At 39.4% G+C, this 21,132-nt stretch overlaps 1 protein-coding gene across 6 annotated transcripts in view; it reads right to left on the bottom strand.

Moving 5' to 3' along the window:
* CDYL (chromodomain Y like) overlaps positions 1–21,132 on the bottom strand; it is a 243,172-nt gene that overhangs the window by 128,793 nt on the left and 93,247 nt on the right. The window contains exons 1-2 of one of the 6 annotated variants that reach the window (XM_036257537.1): positions 8,868–8,980; positions 2,482–2,565 (exon numbers count right to left, since the gene is read on the bottom strand). The exons of 1 other annotated variant lie outside the window; for it this stretch is intronic. Coding sequence is in view for 1 of the 5 variants with exons in the window: in XM_036257540.1 (XP_036113433.1) it covers positions 8,868–9,162 (295 nt within the window). In the remaining 4 variants the exon portion in view is untranslated. Of the gene's footprint in view, positions 1–2,481; positions 2,566–6,333; positions 6,503–8,867; positions 9,277–21,132 lie in introns of those variants that run through there. 4 more of the 6 variants (XM_036257544.1, XM_036257540.1, XM_036257539.1 and 1 more) reach the window with 4 other exon arrangements.

Below are 21,132 nucleotides of genomic sequence, written 5' to 3'. Positions count from 1 at the left end.
GAGATACCATTTTTCTACCTTCTCATCTGACTGAGAATAGGTAAACGGGCACTCAAATCTTATGGCTTGTTTACAGAGTAATTTGTCAGTATCTATAAAAATCTGAAATCAATTATAGCCCTTGTACTTTTAGGCTTGTTTACAATAGCCAGTAGTCACCAACTACTCAAATGGTTTAAGGAAAAAATGTATATGATATATATATTATGTGCACACAGGGGTTGGGGGGAGAAGAGAGGAGAAAGTAAATGAGGCAAAAGGTAAACAATTGGTGAATATAAAGAGAATTATCGGTTTTTCTTGTACTGGCGTTGCAACTTCCCCCTAGGTTTGAAATTATATCAAAAAACTAAAAATCAAGCTTGAAATTTCAAAAAAAGTGAGGTGGAGATTTGAGTCTTTAATTAATTAATTAATTAATTAATTAATTTTCTAATTTATTTATTTTTGTTACAGATGTTTCTCCTTTTCCCCCCACTGATTCCCCCCTTCCCCGAGATTTGAGTCTTAAAAGATATGGCATTAAGTGAAAAATTCAAATACCAGAACAATTTATGTAGTATGAGTCCATATCAAAGAGGATGTGTGTGTGTGTGTGTGTATATATACACACTATATATATTTATAGATACCATACATTTATGTCATCTGTTTACAAGATGAATCATCTATCAATACCTTCATCAATGTTGTCTTACATGACACAAAACACTGTGGATATTATATGTATCACTAATCCTAAACATCAAAAATGAAAAGATAAGCCCTGGCCAGTTTGGTTCGGTGGTTAGAGTGTTGTCCCACAGAACAGAGTTGCGGTTCGATTCCCAATCAAGGGCACACACTTTGGTTACAGGTTCAACCCCCGGCCCAGGTCGGTGTTGTGCGGGAGGCAACCAATCGATATGTCTCACGCTGATGGTTCTCTCCCCGCCGCCCCCCAATACTATCTAAGTCAATGGGAAAAAGTATCCTCAAGTGAGGATTAAAAAACAAAAAAATATAATGTGAAAAAATGCATATTTATTTACAAGTACAGTGATTTACACACTGATAACAAAGCAGCACCAATATGATTGCTTTAAGGTATCCGAATGTAACTGGTATGATTACTTCACAATAAGAAAATCTCAATTAAAATTCCAATATATTTATTTTAAAAATCCACATGTAAGTGGACCTACATAGTTCCAACCCAAAGGTCAACTGTATTCATTCACGGGGGTAAAAACTCTGAAGTGTCTACAACTGTGCTTCCCACCTAATGCATGTACCCAGACACAGTTCCTTGTGGGAATGTGGGTATGTAGGCAGGTGGGAACAAGAAACAATGATTTGTCATGATGCCTGAGGCCATTACTAGCATCTTAATAGGACCAGGATGCAGGGAAGCAGCCAGGCTCAAATGTCAAAAGTGCCCCCTGCTGAGAAATACTGACCTAAACACTGACACTAAAGCTATTTGTGTGAATATAAAAACAGATCCAAGCCCTGGCCAGTTTGGCTCAACGGTTAGAGTGTTGGCCTGCAGTCCAGTGAGACCCAGGTTCGGTTCCTGCTAAGGGCACGTACCTCAGTTGCAGTTTGTCCCCGGCCTTGGTTGGTCGTGGGGGTGGCAGCCACTCAATGTGTCCCTTTCACGTCGATGTTTCTCTCTCTCTCTCTTCTTTTCTCTCCCTCCCACTCTATCTGAACAAAAAATGGAAAAAATGTCCTCGGGTGAGGATTGAAAAAAAAAAAGATCCAAGGTGTATCATAAAATTAAAATAACACTTAAGTTGTAGAACCACATAACAAGTATGAGCCCATTGATACAGTTAAAAGATCTGTATGTTTATCCAATTGGTGGAAGAAAAAACAGTGTTATATACTATAACAGTGGTTATCTCTGGAAAGGAGGAGGAGGTAGAACTTGGATGAGTTTACTTTCCTTTTTTTTCTTTATTGATTTTAGAGAGAGAGGAAGACAGGGAAAGAGAGACAGAAACATTGATGAGAGAGAACATCAATTGGCCACCTCTTGCATGTCCTCAGGCCCACAACCCGGGCATGTACCCTGACCAGGAATCGAACCTGCGACCTCTTGGTGCATGGGTTGATGCTCAACCACTGAGCCACACTAGCAGGGCACTTTTCCTTTTTTACTTTGAGACGTTGCAATAATTTTATAATGTTTTCCTGTCACTCAAATTTTTTAAATATGTTGAAATAATCATTTAAAAATTATAAAATGCCTAGAGACACTTTTAAATCAAGATATGCTAAGACTAAACAATCTCAAGAAAGAACAGAAACTAAATATACTTAACTATAAGAATCTAAAATATACTATAACAGAAAAATGTAATAGTGTATTTGTATTTAATTCCCAAATTATTCTAAAAACAACAAACTTATACAACACAGTATAGATAGAAGTCATTAAACTTGGTGAGCATCAGAGCCACCTGGAGGGCTTATTAAATTGAATGCTGGGCACACCTGAGATTCCAGTTCAGGAGGTGTGAGTAGGGCCTGGAAACGTGCATTTCTGACAGGTTCCCAGATGCTGCTGATGCTGCCAGCCTGGGCACCATAGGTGGGGGGCCGCACAAGTTAAAGAAGAAAAATAAACAATCACAAGGGTTCTGAAGTGGGCACAATGGGTCAACACTGCTCCGAGTCCTGGAACAGACCATAAAACTCTCAAAGAAGGGGAAGTCTGGAGAAGCACACTAGAGCTCAGCAGTCAGGCATGGGCTCTACATAGCCCACACAGGCCTTCTGCGGGGACACATGATGGTCAAGAGCTGGCTGGTTTTATTCGCTAACTTCTTAGGCCAGTTAAATCTGTTATCATATTTAATTCATTTTTACATAAAACAGGAGATATGATTACAAAAGGCAAGCTGATGCTTCAAAGAAAACTGTATCTAATACTTTGAAAAAACTCCAAAGGTTAAATCATTGTCAAATCAACAGAAGTGAGAAAATGGGAAGAATTATAAACTGAACAACTGTGCACTCAGGTTTGTAAGTATCACTTTAAAGAAATCCAAACCAAAATTAGTAGATGATGTATTATGGGTATGCTTTAAACAAAACTGAACTCCAATTAATGATCCATACTCTAAGAAAAGGGTTGGGCTCTTCAAACACATGGCAAATGAAATACCCCTTTTTAAAAAGTCTTGAGTCTACATCAATGATTGGCGAATAACTGCACATTTCTAAGTTTTAAAATAAACTCTCCTGGGAAGACCAACTCATTAACAGACAGCTGCTGCTGGACAAGAGTATATTCTCTATGGGGCTTCATGCCTAAAACTAGACTAGAATCTAGAGCATCCTCAGGTCCCAGGACAGACCACTGAGCTCTGAGCTCACCTCAAGGAAGAAACTAGGGAACCATTCTGTCTGGACAATCACATCATTCAGCCTGAGGCTACCTATTAAATGCGTAGGAAGGTGGTGTAGGCAGGTCGTCCACCTCTTTCCTCAAAGGTTACTCCACTTTAATTCAAGTTTGGCTACTGTAATCTTTCTATGTGTAAGTAGATTTGTTCCTTGTAAGATAATGCATGTGGAAACCTCTAGCACAGGACTTATTTATTATACAGGAGGTGCCAACAAATGTTTGTTGGTTTCTAATTTAAACCTTGTTTGATCAAGCCCTCAAGCATACACAGTTATAGAGTGTGGCTTCAAATGTCCTCTCTTTTCAAGTGGACACTTCCTGTTGTGGCCTGCTAAACGACTAATGCCTTTAGGCACCAGTCTCCTGACTTCTTAACATTTCCTGGAGTGAAGTTCTAATTTCAGCACCTAAATCAGGAGGGAGCCATAGGCCTCTTCCTACAGGGAGCCTGCTGACATGACACTTTAGCTTCCCTGATAATCATAGAGAAGGGAGAGATCATGTTTTATATTCTTATCAAGAGGAATTGATACTCCAGCTCCTCAGAAGGAACTAAGTTTTCCTAAACAATTTCTCCTGGAGCTTATTTCAATTGAAAAGCTCATGGTCACATGTGGTGTGTTTAAGGTTATTTCCTCAGCCATCTTCCTCCTAAATCCACTGGTTTTGACTTAATATCCAGCAGCCAACCCTAAAGGATAGCACTGGTGAAGTTTAAATCTTATTTTTAAAAGTATTAATAACAGCATTTTTGTAAATGTTATACTTGTTGAATGGTGATCGATTATATATTTGAATTCACAAAAAGAACGAAGTAAGATAATCCAGTTTTTAAAAGCAGTTGTTTCGGGAAGGCAGCTCCCAGGCTTTGTGGCCATGGGGCTGTAGCTGTAGTTTGCAGGATAGCTACCAGCCTGGAGAAATAGAGTAGAAAATGCAAAACAACAAAATGCAAAACAACAACATAATCTGCTAATAAATAACCTCTCAGAATTGGAAAAGGGCATCCTGCTTATTTTAATAGAAAAGTACAAACGTGTACTGGAATGTAAGGAAAGTGATGCGTGAACTATTACCCTCAAACAACGTACCTGACAGGCACTTGCCCACAAAAGTAACTCAGCCAAGCGTGTCCCTGGGGGATTTTAAACAGGCGAGGAAGGGCTGGGAGAATATCAAGCCTTGGATCAAAAAAATTATGGCCCATGAATGGAGAGAAAGTCTCAGCCCACTTCTGAGTACCTATGTCCTGGGGAAAAAGATCACCAGCAAGCTGCTGGAACCGCTCAAATTTCTACAGAGGCCTCCCGAAGTAGAACCTCAATAACACCCTGAGGCTGCAGCCCAAGTTACTGGCTCCTGAGCCCGGCTTGCATGTTCTCACTGGGTACCTGTTCGATGTTTGAATTTTAAAATCCTTAATTCTAAGGGACTTTATGGAGGAAAAAAAACTTTCCTATCAAATGACTTCTCCAATTCAAAATCTCCACGTTATGTAGGACATTCAAGTCATATAGTACACAAAAACAAAAGTTGTTTATATCCTTGCGCACTCTCTTGGAGACAGCTCTTCTCTTTATTATTACTTAAGAATAAGAAAAACTAAGGGACTACGTTAATATAGTCATTAATGAAGTACCTTAATTGTTTATTTCAACCTATCTCAAATATATTAAAGATAATTTACTTTAAGATTTAAAATAAAAAATAAAAACATAAAAGAATTATTTTGTAGGAGTAATTCGTTAGGCAATTCGAAGAATAACAGAAAATAACTATATCATCTAAGTTTTAAAATCTCTCATATTTCTGAGTAAAGCAATGTTTTCATCCTTTAAATCTTTAATATGTATAGCAGTTAAAAACAAAATACACATATGGTTAATTCTGTAAAAGTAATCGTGTGTGTTAAAATTCTCCAGAAACATTTACTCTTTTGGTTAACAGATATTTAAATATCTGTTGTGTTTGGTAACAAAAATATCCCTCACACAAACGATTAATACTTTAAATAGATGGTTTATTTCCCAATGACACCATGAGTATCTGCTTATGTAGCTCTAAAATTAATATGGAAAATAATACCAAACAACTGCTTTAAAAAATTTGTGGCCCTGGCCAGTTCAGCTCAGCAGTTAGAGCATCAGCCTGTGGTCCAGAGAGACCTGGGTTCGGTTCCTGCTAAGGGCACGTACCTCGGTTGCAGTTTGTCCCCAGCCCTGGTTGGGTCCTGTGAGTGGCAACCACTCGATGTGTCCCTTTCACGTCGATGTTTCTCTCTCTCTCTCTCTCTCTCTCTCTCTCTCTCTCTCTCTCTCTCTCTCCCCCCTTCCTTCCTCTCTCCCTCTCTCCCTCCCACTCTATCTGAACAAAATATTGAAAAAATGTCCTCGGGTGAGGATAAAAAAATGTTTGTGGGTAGAACAACCTAACACAGGTTCAGTACTGCCTGTCTTCATTCAGGAAAGATACATCCTGAAAGCAAGTAAGAGGTTTTTCTAGAATACTTCCGTGCTTCTGGCCCACATATACCTTGTCATTTCAGTAGCATTTTTCACTCCATTTAGTGTGACCCAGTGATAGGGCTACAAAGTCTCATTACCATCCTTGTATTCAGAGAGCACCTTGTCTTTAGTGGGCAATGGAATCATTACCTCCACAAACATTTGCAGAGCAACAACTATGCATAAGCACCACTCTGGACACAGTACGGTTTAGCCCTGGCAATACAAAATCCCTTCTAGGAGCTTACACTCAATTGAAGGAACAACAAAGGCAACTTTCTAAAAAAGGGAAAGGGTGAAGGGAAGCAAAGGCTTTTTGGAAGGTGGCCAAGTTGTCTAAGACACCATTTGTTTTTGCCATTGCATTTCCTTCAGAAATGACACTCCGACTGTAGGCTCCTGGGGTGAAGGTGCGATTCTGAATCAACAAACCTGATTTAGATTGCAGCAATTGGGGATGTCATTCACCACTGTCTTAAAAACATTCCTGAGTGGCTTCTATGCTTCCTCTCATGTAGGTAGAGAGTATATGGGACTCAGGGCCAGGAGAGAAAGGCTGTCACAAGGGCCTTGGAAAGAGTGTTATTCCAACCCCAAATACCTAACTCCAAAGAACAAGATAAAATAATTTAGGTTTTATGCTTTCACCTCCCTTGTGGTTTTAACCAAAGCCACCCTTAAGGGCATTTAATTTTTTGAAATGGAAAGAGTAATAACACAAGTAAGTCACCAGCTCCTTATTTTAATAGAAGTATATACAAAACTGAAGGTTTTTGCTATGGTAGCCAACCCTACATAAGTGTAGCAAAGGAAGAATGCGGAAAACTTAAAGGTCAATAAAGTAAAAAATTGTGCCCCCCCCCACAAAGGTAGGTACAGACAACTTTTGTGGAGAATCAAAGGGATACCACATATCTTCTAAGCCTTATTTATCCCCTTGCCCCCCCCCCCTCCACACACAAACACAAAATACTGAACTGCCCCAGGGCTGTGATTTCCTAGAGCAGAGATCAGCCAACTTTTTCTGTAAAGAGTCAGACTGCCAACATTTTAAATCTGCAGGTTATAAGGTCTCGGTCACAATATTCAACTCTATCCTTGTGGCTGGAAAGCAGCCGTAGAACATATGTAAACAAATAACTATGACTGTATTCTAATAAAACTTTACTTATGAACACATATTTGAATTTCATATATTTTTTAGGTGTCATGAAATATAGTTCTACTTATTTTTTTCAAACATTATAAAGCATATAAACCATTCTTAGCGTATAGTCCCTATAACCCTAAATGGTGCACTGGGATTGGCCCACAGGCTGTAGTTTGCCAACCCCTGCCCCAGAGGGTCACAGCAGGGGCCCAGTCTTTATTTGTAGCCCTGGAGCCCAGCATAGGGCCTGCCCTAAGTAATCAATAAAGAAGTAGATGTCCCTTTGTCTAGTAGAGGTTTGCTTGCAATGTTGAGAAAAACATGGGAGTAGAATTCACAAACATTCTGATTCCATCTCTGCCTTAAGTTCTGTCTGAACATCACACTTTCTGGACTCGACTTCCCTATCTGTAGAATAGAGCATGCTGCTACTAGATGATTCATCAAGTCTCTCCTACATCTGAACCTATATGGTCCTTCATTTACAACAAAGTAAGAGAAAACTATATCCATGAGCAGGTCAACAATATGAAAAGTCAACTCTGTAAATGAGCTCATGCAAATTACTTTACACAGGTAAAGGCAAAACTTTTGGAGTAGGGAAGAAGAGCAGCATTTGGCTAAAGTGTATATCTGAAAATTAATACTAGCAAAATGGCAATTTACTGTCCAAAGGGAAACCCCATATTTCTGTTTATTTCTTCACTGCTACACAAGGGCCTAAGCCAAAACCTGGATGCACCACAGTAAGATGGTTAGAGTAGTGTCTTAAATTAATTTTCTTTAGAGAAAAACAGCTCCACCAAACAAATCAGGATCATTTTATTTCGTTTTACATTATCTACTAAGTGTTAGTTGAGGGAGACACACACAGGTAAGGAGAAAACTACAATCTGCAACACGGAAAGCATTAGAGATAAAAAAAAAAAAAAGGATGCAGGAACCGCTGGCCCCTGAACTAGAAGAAAGGTTCAGAGTTGATCAGGTAAACAAGGAGCAGAGAAGGCGTGATGCTCCTGGCAGAGGGGACAGTAGGAATACTGACTTGGAGAGATAGAGTGAAAAAGGTAGATGAGGGTCCAACACAGACACCTAGGAGCATACCTGCTAACTAAAGCAACGGTGGTACAATCAGATTGGCAACTGTGGTCCCTCCTCCTATTCAAGAATGGATGGGAATACTCAAAAGGCAGAACGCAGAAAGCAATTAGAAAGCTATGACAGGTAAGAAATCACCGGAGTCTAAAGTAAGGGAGGGCAAGTAGGGCTTACTATTAGAGAAATACTTAATAGAATCTATACAAATAAGTGGCTAGATAGACATGGGGAAGTGGAGGGAAGGAAGCTGCCCATGCTAATTCCGTCTTAGGAGATGGGGAGGTCATGGTACAATCAACTAGGCTGCAGCATCCAGCAGAAGGGGTACTAGGTAAACCCTCAATGAAAGGCATTTTTGATTCTTTAAATAGGTTAGCAAAATAAGGATCATGTCCAGTGCAGGTTACACTTAAGATTCTTAACATGAGACTCTGTATCTAAAATGTATAAAGGTAGGTGGCTTCAGCAAATTAAATAGAGCTCACCAGTACTGATTATGAGAGAAATCCCAAAAGCGTCAAGAAAGGAGAAACCAGCAAAATTTCTCAAAGGTTATAGTAGACATCTGTTATAGACTCTGCACATTCCCTGCCATCTAGAATAGGACCAACACAGAAGGAAAGAGCACCCTTTGAAAAAATCACCAAACGTGCTGAGTTAAGAGTCTATGGCCGCTGACAGGGACGTTGTCTGCTGAGCTGCTCACCTGGACACTCACCTTTTCCATTAACGGCTAATCCCGTGGCCATGGCTGCAGTCACGGGACCAGACACCTGAGGCACTAGTGGGTGTATTCGGGGCCTGCTCCCCATTCTAGCTCGCTCTGCACCAGGGCCCAACAAAGCTCCGACCGGCTTTTCAGCTGCCACTTCTGGTGCCACCGTGTCCTCCTGACCCTGCTCAACAGGATCTGGTTTCTCAGGGCTCTCACTCTGAAAGCCGTCCACTGTGGTCCTGCTCTTAATGGGACTCTTAGGCACAAGTATCTTTATACCTGATTTTGCTAGGTCCATATTCTTCCGGTTCGAGAGAGATGGAGCTGTATTTTTCCTGAACTTCTGACTGGCAGCAAATAACTGACTGTTTTTGGACTCGTGGTCTTTGCCAATCACTAGTGATTTAGGAGTGGTCTTAGAAAAGTTGCTGTTGGTGGATCTGGAAATCTGTTTCCTAGCATTGTTTGGAGAAGTCCTATTTGTTCTAGTTAATGTGCTTTCTTTCTGCTTTTCAGTGTGGCGTCTGTTAAAATCATGAATATATTCCTCACAGTTCACAAGATGCTGTTCTGGTTCCCAAGTGTCATCCTCACTGTCGTAGCCTTTCCACCGAACCAAATATTCTGTCTTCCCTTTTTTGTTTTTCCTTTTGTCAACGATCCTTTCTACCTGTTCACAAAAGAAAACAGAAGAGTATAAACATTAAAATCTTAAAATTACAAGCTTAATAAGAAAACATGAAAATAAAAACCACAATAGTGAAATTGATTTTCTCTTCCGAGTCAAATCATCTGAAAATAGAAAAGTAACAACAGAACATATGTGATTTTTGCAATTTTCTTGAAATTAAGTCAAACAAAATGCTAACATTTTAAGCTCAGAGTATATGGATGTGCATTAGGTAGCAATTTTTTTTGTGTGATTCAAAGGGGGCTCTTTTTTTATTTTTACATTAAACCCCGACCATCTGAGTTGAACTTCAGTCACGACTAGAGCAGTACTAGTCACCCATAGCCTTTTGCCTAGTCATCCATAGGTTACCAACAACAGGAATTCAAGCAATACCATTGGCTGTGGGAAATGCACAAACCTATAAATGGCTGAGAGCCTTCTGAGGTGCGGAACTGCCTTGCTGAGGAAACATGGTTTCTTCCAAGTATCCTTTAGAAGTACTCAGTTAAAATTTAAAAAGTCAACAGAAAACATAATACTTCATTGATAATAAAATAGTCTAGAATGGTTAGGTTATTAACCTTCAAATCTTGGTTTTAAATTAATTTTATACTAACATCTTTAAAGGAAGATGCTGTTAATCTTTGAAACTGATGATCAATACATCCCATATCAAATTTATACCTTTCCGTAAAACATTATTACTGTGACAAATTGTACTACCTTAACATCCTAAAATGTAAATGAGAGACCTATGACTCACAGGAACAAGATATATTTGACATAATGTCCTCATGTTATTGGAGAAATATTTAGTATCTCATTACTTCACTAGTTAACATAACAACCACTGGTGTACTTCCCCAATGGCAGCATGTACCTCCGCACCTTGTAAGTAGAGGGCTATAGTCATATAGGTCTTTAATTAAGGACACAACGTTTTAAGCCTATCAATTATCATGAACATCAATACATTTCTGGCAAAGTTATAGATTAGGTCAGATGACATAATGATGTATTTAGTTTCAAAGTAACACATGCTAATTGAGTACTATAGACACTTTTGGAGATGGGAGAACATCCCACCCTATGTTTTGTTAAACATAGAACAAAACAAAAAACCCAAATTCTTCAAATAAATTTACCTAGGATATAGAGAATTGAAACCCTTAACTATAAAAAAAGTCTAAAATTAAATCACATTATTGCTCCCGTTCAAAATGGATTAAGGGTAAAGAAAGGCCTTTTTTTTTAAAGCAGATGGCAGATTTCATGTTTAATAGATCTCCACAGAGTCAATAAATAAGGTAAGATCTGCATATGCAAGTCCACATAATCCGTAATACAATAGGGAGAGCTTTGAAAGTGATCTCCCCACCCTACCCGTTCCTTTGCTTGTGGAGAGCTATGTATAAGGGTGAAAGTATTTCAATTTAAGTTTAAAAGGTACTTCTGGAAAATTCCATGCAAACCAATTTCATGGAAGAAATAATTTAAAAATTTTAAAAACAAGTGGTGAGATTGTGTCAAGATAAAACTATGTGTAATACTTATTTTCTTTCTAAATCAATTTCCATTCCAGAAACATAAAGTGCAGTAAACCAGAGTACCCCGTTTTCCTTTCTTCTTTTCCCTTAAAGCTGAAGCAGGGGGCTGATGAAGCAGGATGAGCATCTTTGCCGACGCCCTGGAACCTTCACTTGCCAGTCCGCCCCACCAGTTCTGCCTCTCTCTCAGGAAACCTAACTGAGGTACAACAGGGACCAGCTTAGCAGCTGCAGTGAGGGTATGTGCTGTCTTTTCTGTATACTCAGTGGCCAGATTTTGTTTGGACATTGAAAGAAGGCCGTAACAGAGGAAAGACTAGATCAGGGATTGGCAAACATTATGTAATGGACCACATGGTTTATGTGGTCTACCAGGCACCCAACTCTGCCATTGTGGCATAAAAGCAGCCACAGACAACATGTAAATGAGATGGTCTTAAAACAACAACAACAAAAACGATTTATGGACACTACGATTAGGATCTTATGATTTTCATGTGCCATAAAATATTATACTTTTATTATAGTACTATTTTATTTTTATTAGTATTTTTTAAAATATGTAGTATTTTTATTATTGAATATATTACAGATGTCCCCTATTCCCCACTCTGCCCAGTCCCTACCACCCCCCAGGCCTTTACCTCACTATTCTCTGTGTCCATGGGCTGTGCATATAAGTATGTAAGTTCTTTGGTTTACCTCTTCCCATTCTCCCCTCCCTTCTGAGATTTGTCAGTCTATTCCATGCCTCCAGACTTATTTTGTTGGTCAATTTATTTTGTTCATTCGATTCCACCAATAAGTGAGACCACATGATACTTGTCTTTCTCTAACTGGCTTATTTCGCTTAGCATAATGCTCTCCAGGGTAAGAGAGCCTTCTTTTTTATAGCTGCATAATATTCCATTGTGTAAATGTACCACAGCTTTTTTATCTACTCATGGGCACCTGGGCTGTTTTCAAATCTTAGTTATTATAAACAATGCTGCTATGAACATAGGAGTGCATATTATACTTTTGATATTTTTCAACTTATGAGCAACCATCACAGGCCTCTACTACCAATTTCACACTAAACTGGGGACATGGACAGCCCCAGAGCCCCCATACAAGGACAGATGCCCTCCTTCGAAAGCTTAAATGTAAAGTCCTATTGATTCCTAGTCTGAGTAGCTAAAATAAATTAATCTCCCACAAAAAGTTATCACCTGAATTCAACAAAATGTTTTACTGGCATAAGCAGCCTAAAATTATTTCCTACAATTATCATGGTGAGGGAGGAAAACCAAAAGACAGATAAATAGATCTTTCTTCAAGTTTTCAGTCCTTTCCCCTAGAGTTCTTCTTCTTCCCACCAATATAACTTTCTAAAAAACAGTATCAACAAACTGTCCTTCTCAAAGTGTATATGCAGGTATCCACTTCTAGTTATAGAATTTCAATACAAATAATTTTATTCAAATCGAACTCTTAATAGAAGTATAAAATTGCAGATCATTTCTACTAAGATCTTTATTAAAAACCAAGACAAAATGAAGAAGGGCATGAACATCTCATCCATATAACCTAGGTGCTGTTTTGCAATGTTACCCACAATCATTGTGGAGTAAAATTCCGGAAAATTCAAATCGTAACACCCTTTTGTGTGAGTACCAGTGGCTAAGTAAACTGACCAAAGTTCTCTTTGTTAGAATTTTCTTCTAAAACTCAATCTTAAAAACCAAAATGTGAAACAAATAAAACCAGATGGTTTGCAAAGCAGTATAATTAATCAAAAAGCATCATTCAAAACACCAATCCCATTTTACCTACCTCAGAGCACAGTCCGGTATCTCTCTAGGCCCAGGAATGTGCAGAAATGTGCTACAGGGTCGCAGAAGACAGAAATAAAAAGATGGACAAAAGGTTCGCTAACACATGAACAAAAAAAACGATGGAGAAGCCCATACTGGTTAAAGAGCTCAGCAACAGAAAGAAGAAAGGGTAACTGTCTTTGTTGTAGTTAAAATACCAAACAGTCTGAGAAACAATATTAGGCAAGGCATATATATATATATAGTGTGTGTGTGTGTGTGTGTGTGTGTGTGTGTGTGTGTGGTATGTGCCCCTAGCGGGAACCGAACCCGGGACTCTCTGGTCCGCAGGCCAACGCTCAACCGCTGAGCCAAACTGGCCAGGGCAAGGCATGTAAATATATTTGCTTACAAGAAAAAGAGCAAAGTTGCAAAATAATCATAGCAGAAAAAGTTTGTCACATTGTATCAGCATCAATAATTGTGTCAGCATCCATACTGGTAGCTAATACTTGCTAAGATTCCTCACAGAACAACGGAAATAGGCTGCCAGGATAACTTTGAAACCACAAGCAATGATGAAAGCTTTTCTCAGGTCTGGGTCTTATACCAATGGCTGAATAATGTGGAACAGAACATCACTATGGAAAAATAAGTAAATTAAAACCCTGCTTATATCAAAGAATTCTGGTGGACCTCAGAAAAGCAACAGCTCTTTAGATGAGGAAGATCCATTTTTCATCAGCCATTTGAAAGTTGCCTTAACTTAAAAACAGCTAACTAGTAAGAAAACAGGCAGATATGTAGTTCTACTGCCAGAAATAGAGGAGTAATATAAACATAACTATCTGACAGCACTAGAAAGAAACCAAGAGCCTGAAACCAAGGAGACTGGACCCTTAAAACAAAGGAACCCAATGACTTCAGTGTTCCCTAAACTGCTGCTGATAGAATTCAGGCAGAAAGTGCAGTCTTACAGGCTTTAGTGCCAGAAGGCCGAATCAGAATTTGACAGAGAGGCTAGAAATCTAAAGAGGAGATCACAGACAGAAGGGCCTCATGGAAGGGCGAGCCCCCCACCAAACAACATATCAACCCCTTCAAGTCCTTGGCAGACTCCTGAACTACACCAGGCCAGTGGAAAGCAATAGTTGGTGTGTTGGGAGCACCCAAACCGCACCAATTTTGATGATTCACTAGGAGGAATCCCAGGACTCAGCATCCAGTCCCACTCATGGCAATAAGTTATTACAGTGGAAGGATATTAAGCAAAATAAGCAAGGGGATAACTCACATGAGATCAAGTCTGGGGAAAACCAACTGCAAGCTTACATGGGTTCACACAGTGGAGACACACAGAATGTGCCTTCGTTCCTCTGGCTACAAACTGTCGAAACATGTGCAAATTGTTCTCTACCAGAGAAGCCCATTAGAGATTCTATATCTATGATTTTTACTGGGGGTTGGTCACATAGGCACCCTCTGCCAAGCATGTATTAACATTTCAGATTCTCCAAGGAAAGTAGATGTTCAACACAAACCATTCCAATGATCACCATAGTTATACTTAAAAAAAAAAAAAAAAAAAAAAAAAGCAAACAAACAAAAAATCAAGAAAAACACATACCAGCCAAGTGAGTTGAGGATGGGAGGAGAAGGTTTTACAGTCGTCCCTCACCACTTCGCACTTCGCGCTTGACTTCGTGGCTTCACTCTATCGTGGTTTTAGTGAAGCCACAAAAGTCGAAGCACTAAGTGGTGAGGGACGACTATAGATCAATAAAGAATCCTATTTCGCGAAAATTCATTTATTGTGGTAGAGTCGGGAACTGATTAACCGCGATAAATGAGGGCTGACTGTACACACAGGACCACAATGATGAAGGCCAGGAGAAAGCCAATGAAGAAAAAACTGTCAACTCAGACTTCCATTACAAAATATGCTTAAAGCCCAGGCAGGTGGGGCTCAGTTGGTTGAATATCGTCCCATGTACCAAGAGACTGCCGGTTCAATTCCCATTAGGGCCCATGCCAGGTTGCTGGTTTGACCCCCAGTAGGGAGCAGGTAGGAGGCAGTCAATAGATGTATCTCTCTCTCTCCCTCCCCTTCTCCCTTCTTCTACCTCTAAAATCAACAAAAAGATATTTAAAAAATATATATGCTTAAAAGCACTGTAGACACATTTCCCCCCAAAACCATGCAAAGCTGGTGAAACTACTAAAAAAAAAATGAACTAAAACTAAAACCTTTGAAAATTGTCCCAAGGCCATGGAGCAAAAATCTACTAACACTTGATAAGAACAAAAAAAGTTGGTAACTTTTGAGCCATGATCCACTTCCTTCTTTCCCTATCCTCCAGTTCAGAGTGACAGCAGCTCACTCTGGGTGAGTATAGCCAAGAATATGGGCTCTCTCCTCTTAGCTCCCAATCAAGGCTTATCATATCTTACCAGGAGAGACAGGCCACCAGCATTCCCTCTCCCTGACTCAAAAAAGAAGAGGCAAAATCCCTGATGACTATGATGGAGAGGTCAGGGGCTCCTTTCCTTAACCTTGCCCCTACTCATAAAGAGGCTCTACCCCAGAGGTGACAGGAAAAAAATACTGGGGCTTTGACTGTTCTTGTCCCAATTCACTCATCAGGGAGAGATTCAATGTTGGGCAAGGCAAGCTGAGAAGACCAAAGGCTATCATTCTACCTGGCACCCAGACTAGTGGTTCAGAGATTTTTGCCTGGGGGAGAGGTTATCCATAAAAGAGATATGACTTAGTTTGAGACAGAGCGTGGAGAAGTTTAAACCTAAGGATGTTCTTGAAACTGATAATTAAGAGCAACAAGCTAAACCACAACTCACCTAGTTCACCAAGGAGAACCAGGTAAAGAGACAACAGCACAGAAGATCCTTACTGGGATAAGAACAAATCTCGGTCTCAAAAACTACTCCTGCCTACCAAGGCTGGTGTGGATCAGTGGTTAAAGAATCAGCCTGTACACTGAAGGGTTGTGGGTTCAATTCCCAGTCAAGGGCATGTATTTGGGTTGCAGGTTCAATCCCCAGCTCCAGTCAGGGCGCACATGGGAGGCAACTATCAATGTGCTCTCTCACATTGATGTTTCTCTCTATCCCCCACCCCTCCCTCCTTCCCTTCCACTCTCTCTAAAAGTCAATTTAAAATATATGCTTGGGTGAGGATTAATAAAACAAACAAACAAACAAACAACTACCGCTAAATGCAATTGGATCAGACTTCTGAGCAATTTATGTATCAGGTATTGTTAAAAACAATTAGAGTAATTAGTGGGGTATAAATGGCTAGGTATTATAATACCAAATAAAGCCAGCAGCTTAGAGAGATCAGGGGAAAAGTCAGTCAAAGAGAACCCTACTCAAACCACTGTCATCCCAGGGTCAACTGTGTGCTCATCCAAAGCTGTGACCTCTAGGAGTCACATCAACGCTTCACAAAGTAGGGGACATAGACCGCTAAAGTAGTCTAGCCAAGACACAAATCAAACCACCAAGCAAGTAACAATAAAAATAAATCCAGTATCCAGAGCTGGTGCATATAACATATGCTTGTGGGAGGGAGAGCTACCGGGTATAACAAAGACTACCAAGAGTTAAAAAAAAAAAAAAAGTGTGTGTGTGTGTGTGTGTGTGCATGCATATATATGCATGCCAATGATTTAGATAACTTAGGTGAATAAACAATTTCCAAAAAACGAACACAAACTACTGAAACTCATTCAAGAAAATATGAATAGCTCTATAACAAATTCAAAGATTAAATTCATGCCCTGGTTCAGTTGATCAGGCTTCATCCTTCCACCAAAAGGTTGCTGGTTCATTTCCTGGTCAGGCCACATGCCTGGCGAGCAAGCTTGATCCTGGGTAAGGGGTGTATAGGAGGCAGCTAACTGATGTTTCTTTTTCTCTCTTCCTCTCCATTCTCTCTAAAAATCAATAAAAATATTTTTTAAAAAAAGATTAAATTCGTAATCAAAAACTTCTCACAAAGAAAAGCGAATAGCTTCCCTGGTAAATTATACCAAATTTTTAAAAATTAACACCAATTCTTCACAAATTCTTCCAATAATTATGAAAGAGAGCACTTCACAACTCATTCTGTGAGGCCAGTATTACCTTGATACCAAAACCAAGACCCAAGAAAAGAAAGCTAGAGATCAGAGTCTTTTATAAATATGAACACAAAAACCCTCAGCAAAATACTAACAAATTGAATCTAGCAATAAATAACAATGATCACGACCAAGAAGGATTAATACCAGAAATGCAAGGTTGATTTAACATCTGAAAATTAATTAATGTAATATATTACATCAATAGAATGGGGGGGGGGGGGTCATGTATCTCAGTAGATGCAGAAAGATCAATTAAACACTCAACAAACTAGGAATAGGGGAAATTTCCTCAACCTCATAAAAAGCATCTAGAAAATGGTGAATGACTTAACCACCCCCACTTCAATCCACCACCCAATTCAGAAACAAGACCCCACTTCTATGCAACATTATATGAAAGTTCTATCTGGGTAATTAGGCAAGAAAGAAATAAAAAGGCATCCAGATAGAAAAGAAAGAAGTAAAAGTACCTCTATTAGCAGATGTTATGATCAATATAGAATAATGTTAAGGAGACCAATAAAAAACTATTAGAACTAACAAACAAGTGCAGTAACATCACAGGCCACAAAATTCAAAATATAAAAATAAATGTATTCAGTAGTATACTGCATCAACTGTTAACAGTATCAGTGATAAAAAAAAATGAAATTAAGAAAACAGTTCCATTTATTAAAGCTTCAAAAGGAAAAACAACTTTTAGGAATAGATTTAATAAAAGAGGTCCAAGACTTTTACACAGAAACATTCAACTACAAAACATTGGTGAAAGAAAGTAAAGACCTAATTAAAATGGAAAGACACTGCACAATCATAGATCAAGAGATGTGACCATGTTAATATTACAATACTTCCCAAACTGATCTAGATTTAGTGTAATCTCTACTAAAATTCCAGCTGATTTGGGGGAGGAGTAGATATTGGCATGCTAATCCTCAAATCCATCTGGAATTACAAGGGACTCAGAATATCCCTTTCAAAAGGAAGACCAACCACCTTAAAAAAGAACAATAAAGTTGCAGGATTCACATTTCTAGATTTCAAAACTTGCTATAAAGCTACAGTAATCAAAACACTGTGTAAGTGGCATAAAGATCAATAGAATAGAATAGAAAGTGACACTCTTTGCTGAGAGTTGCTGTGGTTTCCTGCTTCAACAATGCTTGGACGCTCAACCCACCCCAGCCAGCAGCCCAGATCCAGCTTTCCACCACCTCCTCACAGCACCCTGGGAGAGCCCCCAAGGCCCCTGCCCCCCGCTCCAGCACTGCACAGCCATCTCTCCTTAGCTGTCCACCACGATGAGACCGCGTCCACTTCACAGGTGCGCCAGAACTACCACTAGGACTTGGAGGCCACCATCAACCGCCAGATCAACTTGGAACTCTACTCTTCCGACCTGTCCATGTCTGACTACTTTGACACCGATGATGTGGCTTTGAACTTTGCCAAATATTTTCTTCACCAATCTCATGAGGAGAGGGAACATGCCGAGAAACTGATGAAGCTGCAGAACCAACAAGGTGGCCAAATCTTCCTTCAGGATATCAAGAAACCAGATCGTGATGATTGAGAGAATGGGCTGAATGCCATGGAGTGTGAATTACACTTGGAAAAAAGTGTGAATTAGTCACTATTGGACTTGCACAAATGGGCCTCTGACAAAAATGACTCTCACTTGTGTGACTTCATCGAGACTTACTCTCTGAATGAGCAGGTGAAATCCATCAAAGAACTGGGTGATCACATAACCAACTTGCGCAGGTTGGGGGCCCCTGAAACTGGCATGGCAGCGTATTTCTTTGGCAAGCACACCCTGGGAGACAGTTATGAGAGCTAAACTTTAGGCTAACTTCCCATAGCCGCGGGGGTGACTTCCTTGTTCAGCAAAGCAATTTGTGCATTTTTGGAGTTAGTTACCTTTACCTTTTTTATAACTTGTACCAAATCATCCACTTACATCTTTTCATTTGTACCATTCTTTCAAATAAAGTAATGTGGTTCTCCAAACCAATAGACAGCCCAGAAATAAACCTTTGCATATAGAGTTCAAATGATTCCCTATAAGGGTAGCCAGACCACTCAATGAAAAAAAGAATAATTTTTCAACAAATGATGCTGGGATAACTAGATTCCATATGCAAAAGAATCAACTTGGCCTCTTATCTCACACCATATACAAAATTCAACTCAAATGGATCAAAGATCTACATGTAAGAGTTAAAACTACAAAACTCTTAAAAGTGTATTAGGCAATGGTTCATAGATATTACACCAAAAGTAAAAGTAACAAAAGAAAAATAAGTGGACATCAAAATTTAAAAAATTTCTGCTGCAACAAACAGCACCTAAACAACCCACAGAATGGGAAAAAATTTTGCAAATTGTATTTGATAAGCAACTTGTACTGAGAATACAAAAAGGCTTACAGTAATAATAAAAAGACAAGTCAGCTTCTTTTCCCCAAAGAAGATATACAAATGGCCAATAAGAACATGAAAAGTTACTCAATAGCATTGGCAATGAGAGAAACACATACCACAACCACAAAGAGATACCACTTCATACCCACTAGATGGCTATAATAAAATAGATAACAAATGTTGGCAAGTATGTGGAGAAACTGGAACCCTCGTATGCTGCTTATGGGAATGTAAAATGGTACAGCCACTTTGAAATACAGTCTGGCAGACCCTCCAACAGTTAAATATAGCTGCCATATGACCCAGCAATTTCACTTTTAGATATCTACTCAAGAGAAAGAAAAACCTCTGTCCCCATCTAAACTTGTACATAAAGGTTTATAGTAGCATTATTCTTAATAGTCAAAAGATAGAAATAACCCAAATGTCCATCAACTGGCGAACAGATTAACAAATTATATGTCCATGTGAGGGAATTATTATTCAGCTATGAAAAGAAAGTACTGACACATACTAAAACAACAGATTGATCTTGTAAACATGATTCTAAATAAAAGAATCCAGTCACACACACAAAAAACTTACATGGTTCAGTTTTTAAGAAATGTCCAGAATAGGCCTTATTTTTTTTTTCCTTTGGTACGTGCCCCTAGCAGAAATCGAACCTGGGTCTCTCTGGACCGCAGGCTGACATTCTAACTGCTAAGCCAAACCGGCCAGGGCCAGAATAGGCCATTTTAGAGACAGAAAGCAAGTAAGTGGTTACTTAGGACTGGGGGTGGTAAGAAGTGGGAAAGAAATGCTGTGGAGGTCAGGGCATAAGTGGGTGACAGATAATGACTATGGGTTTCTTTTTTAGGTGATGAAATGTTCTAAAATTGACTTGATAATGGATGCGACACTGTATAAACAAACAGCCAATGAACTGTACAATTTAAATGGGTGAACTGGCCCAGCCAGTGTGGCTCACTGTTGAACACTGACCCATATACCAAAAGGTTGCCAATTGGATTCCTAGTCAGGGCACATGCCCAGGTTGTGGGCCAAATCCCTAGAGGGAGATTTGCAAGGGGCAGCCAATCTATGTTCTCTCTCATTGATGTTTCTGTCTCTCTCTCCCTCTCCCTACCTCTCTCTCAACAATCAGTTAAAAAAAAATTAAATGGGTAAACTGTTTGGTATGTGAATTAATTTTTTAAGCTGTTTTCAGAGGAACAAGAGCTGAAAAAAATTGGGGGGGGGGGGGGCAACAAACCTTCAAGAACCACAAAAGACCTGAAATTTTACATATCTGCAAACTACCAAGTTAGCGTTTCAACATTTTCATTGATGCCGATAAAATACAAGGCTTCCTCATCAGAGAACAAATACTTTTATTACTCATAGCAGTAGCAATTGTCTGAGTATCTGCATTTGTGCCAGTTACCTGAGCCCCAATTCCTATAGGGCAATATAAGGAGGGCCAGGTGACATGGCTCATGCAGTAGGTTGCATTACAGGAGAGGAATCCTTGGCTTGGAAACCCAAATCTCTGTAATGGTAAGTTAGCATGCCTGTCACATTTCTATCATCCAAAGCTGTAAGCAAATCTACCCTAAGATCTGATTTGTCTCCAGGACTGTTTGTTGCACCAACAGTATTGAAAAGATAATTTAGAACTAATGCAGTCACAGTATCTGCTCCC

The sequence above is a fragment of the Molossus molossus genome, unplaced genomic scaffold (assembly GCF_014108415.1).
Source record: "Molossus molossus isolate mMolMol1 unplaced genomic scaffold, mMolMol1.p scaffold_m16_p_12, whole genome shotgun sequence".
Classification (NCBI taxonomy): Eukaryota; Metazoa; Chordata; class Mammalia; order Chiroptera; family Molossidae; genus Molossus; species Molossus molossus.
This window is presented reverse-complemented; position numbering and strand designations above follow the sequence as displayed.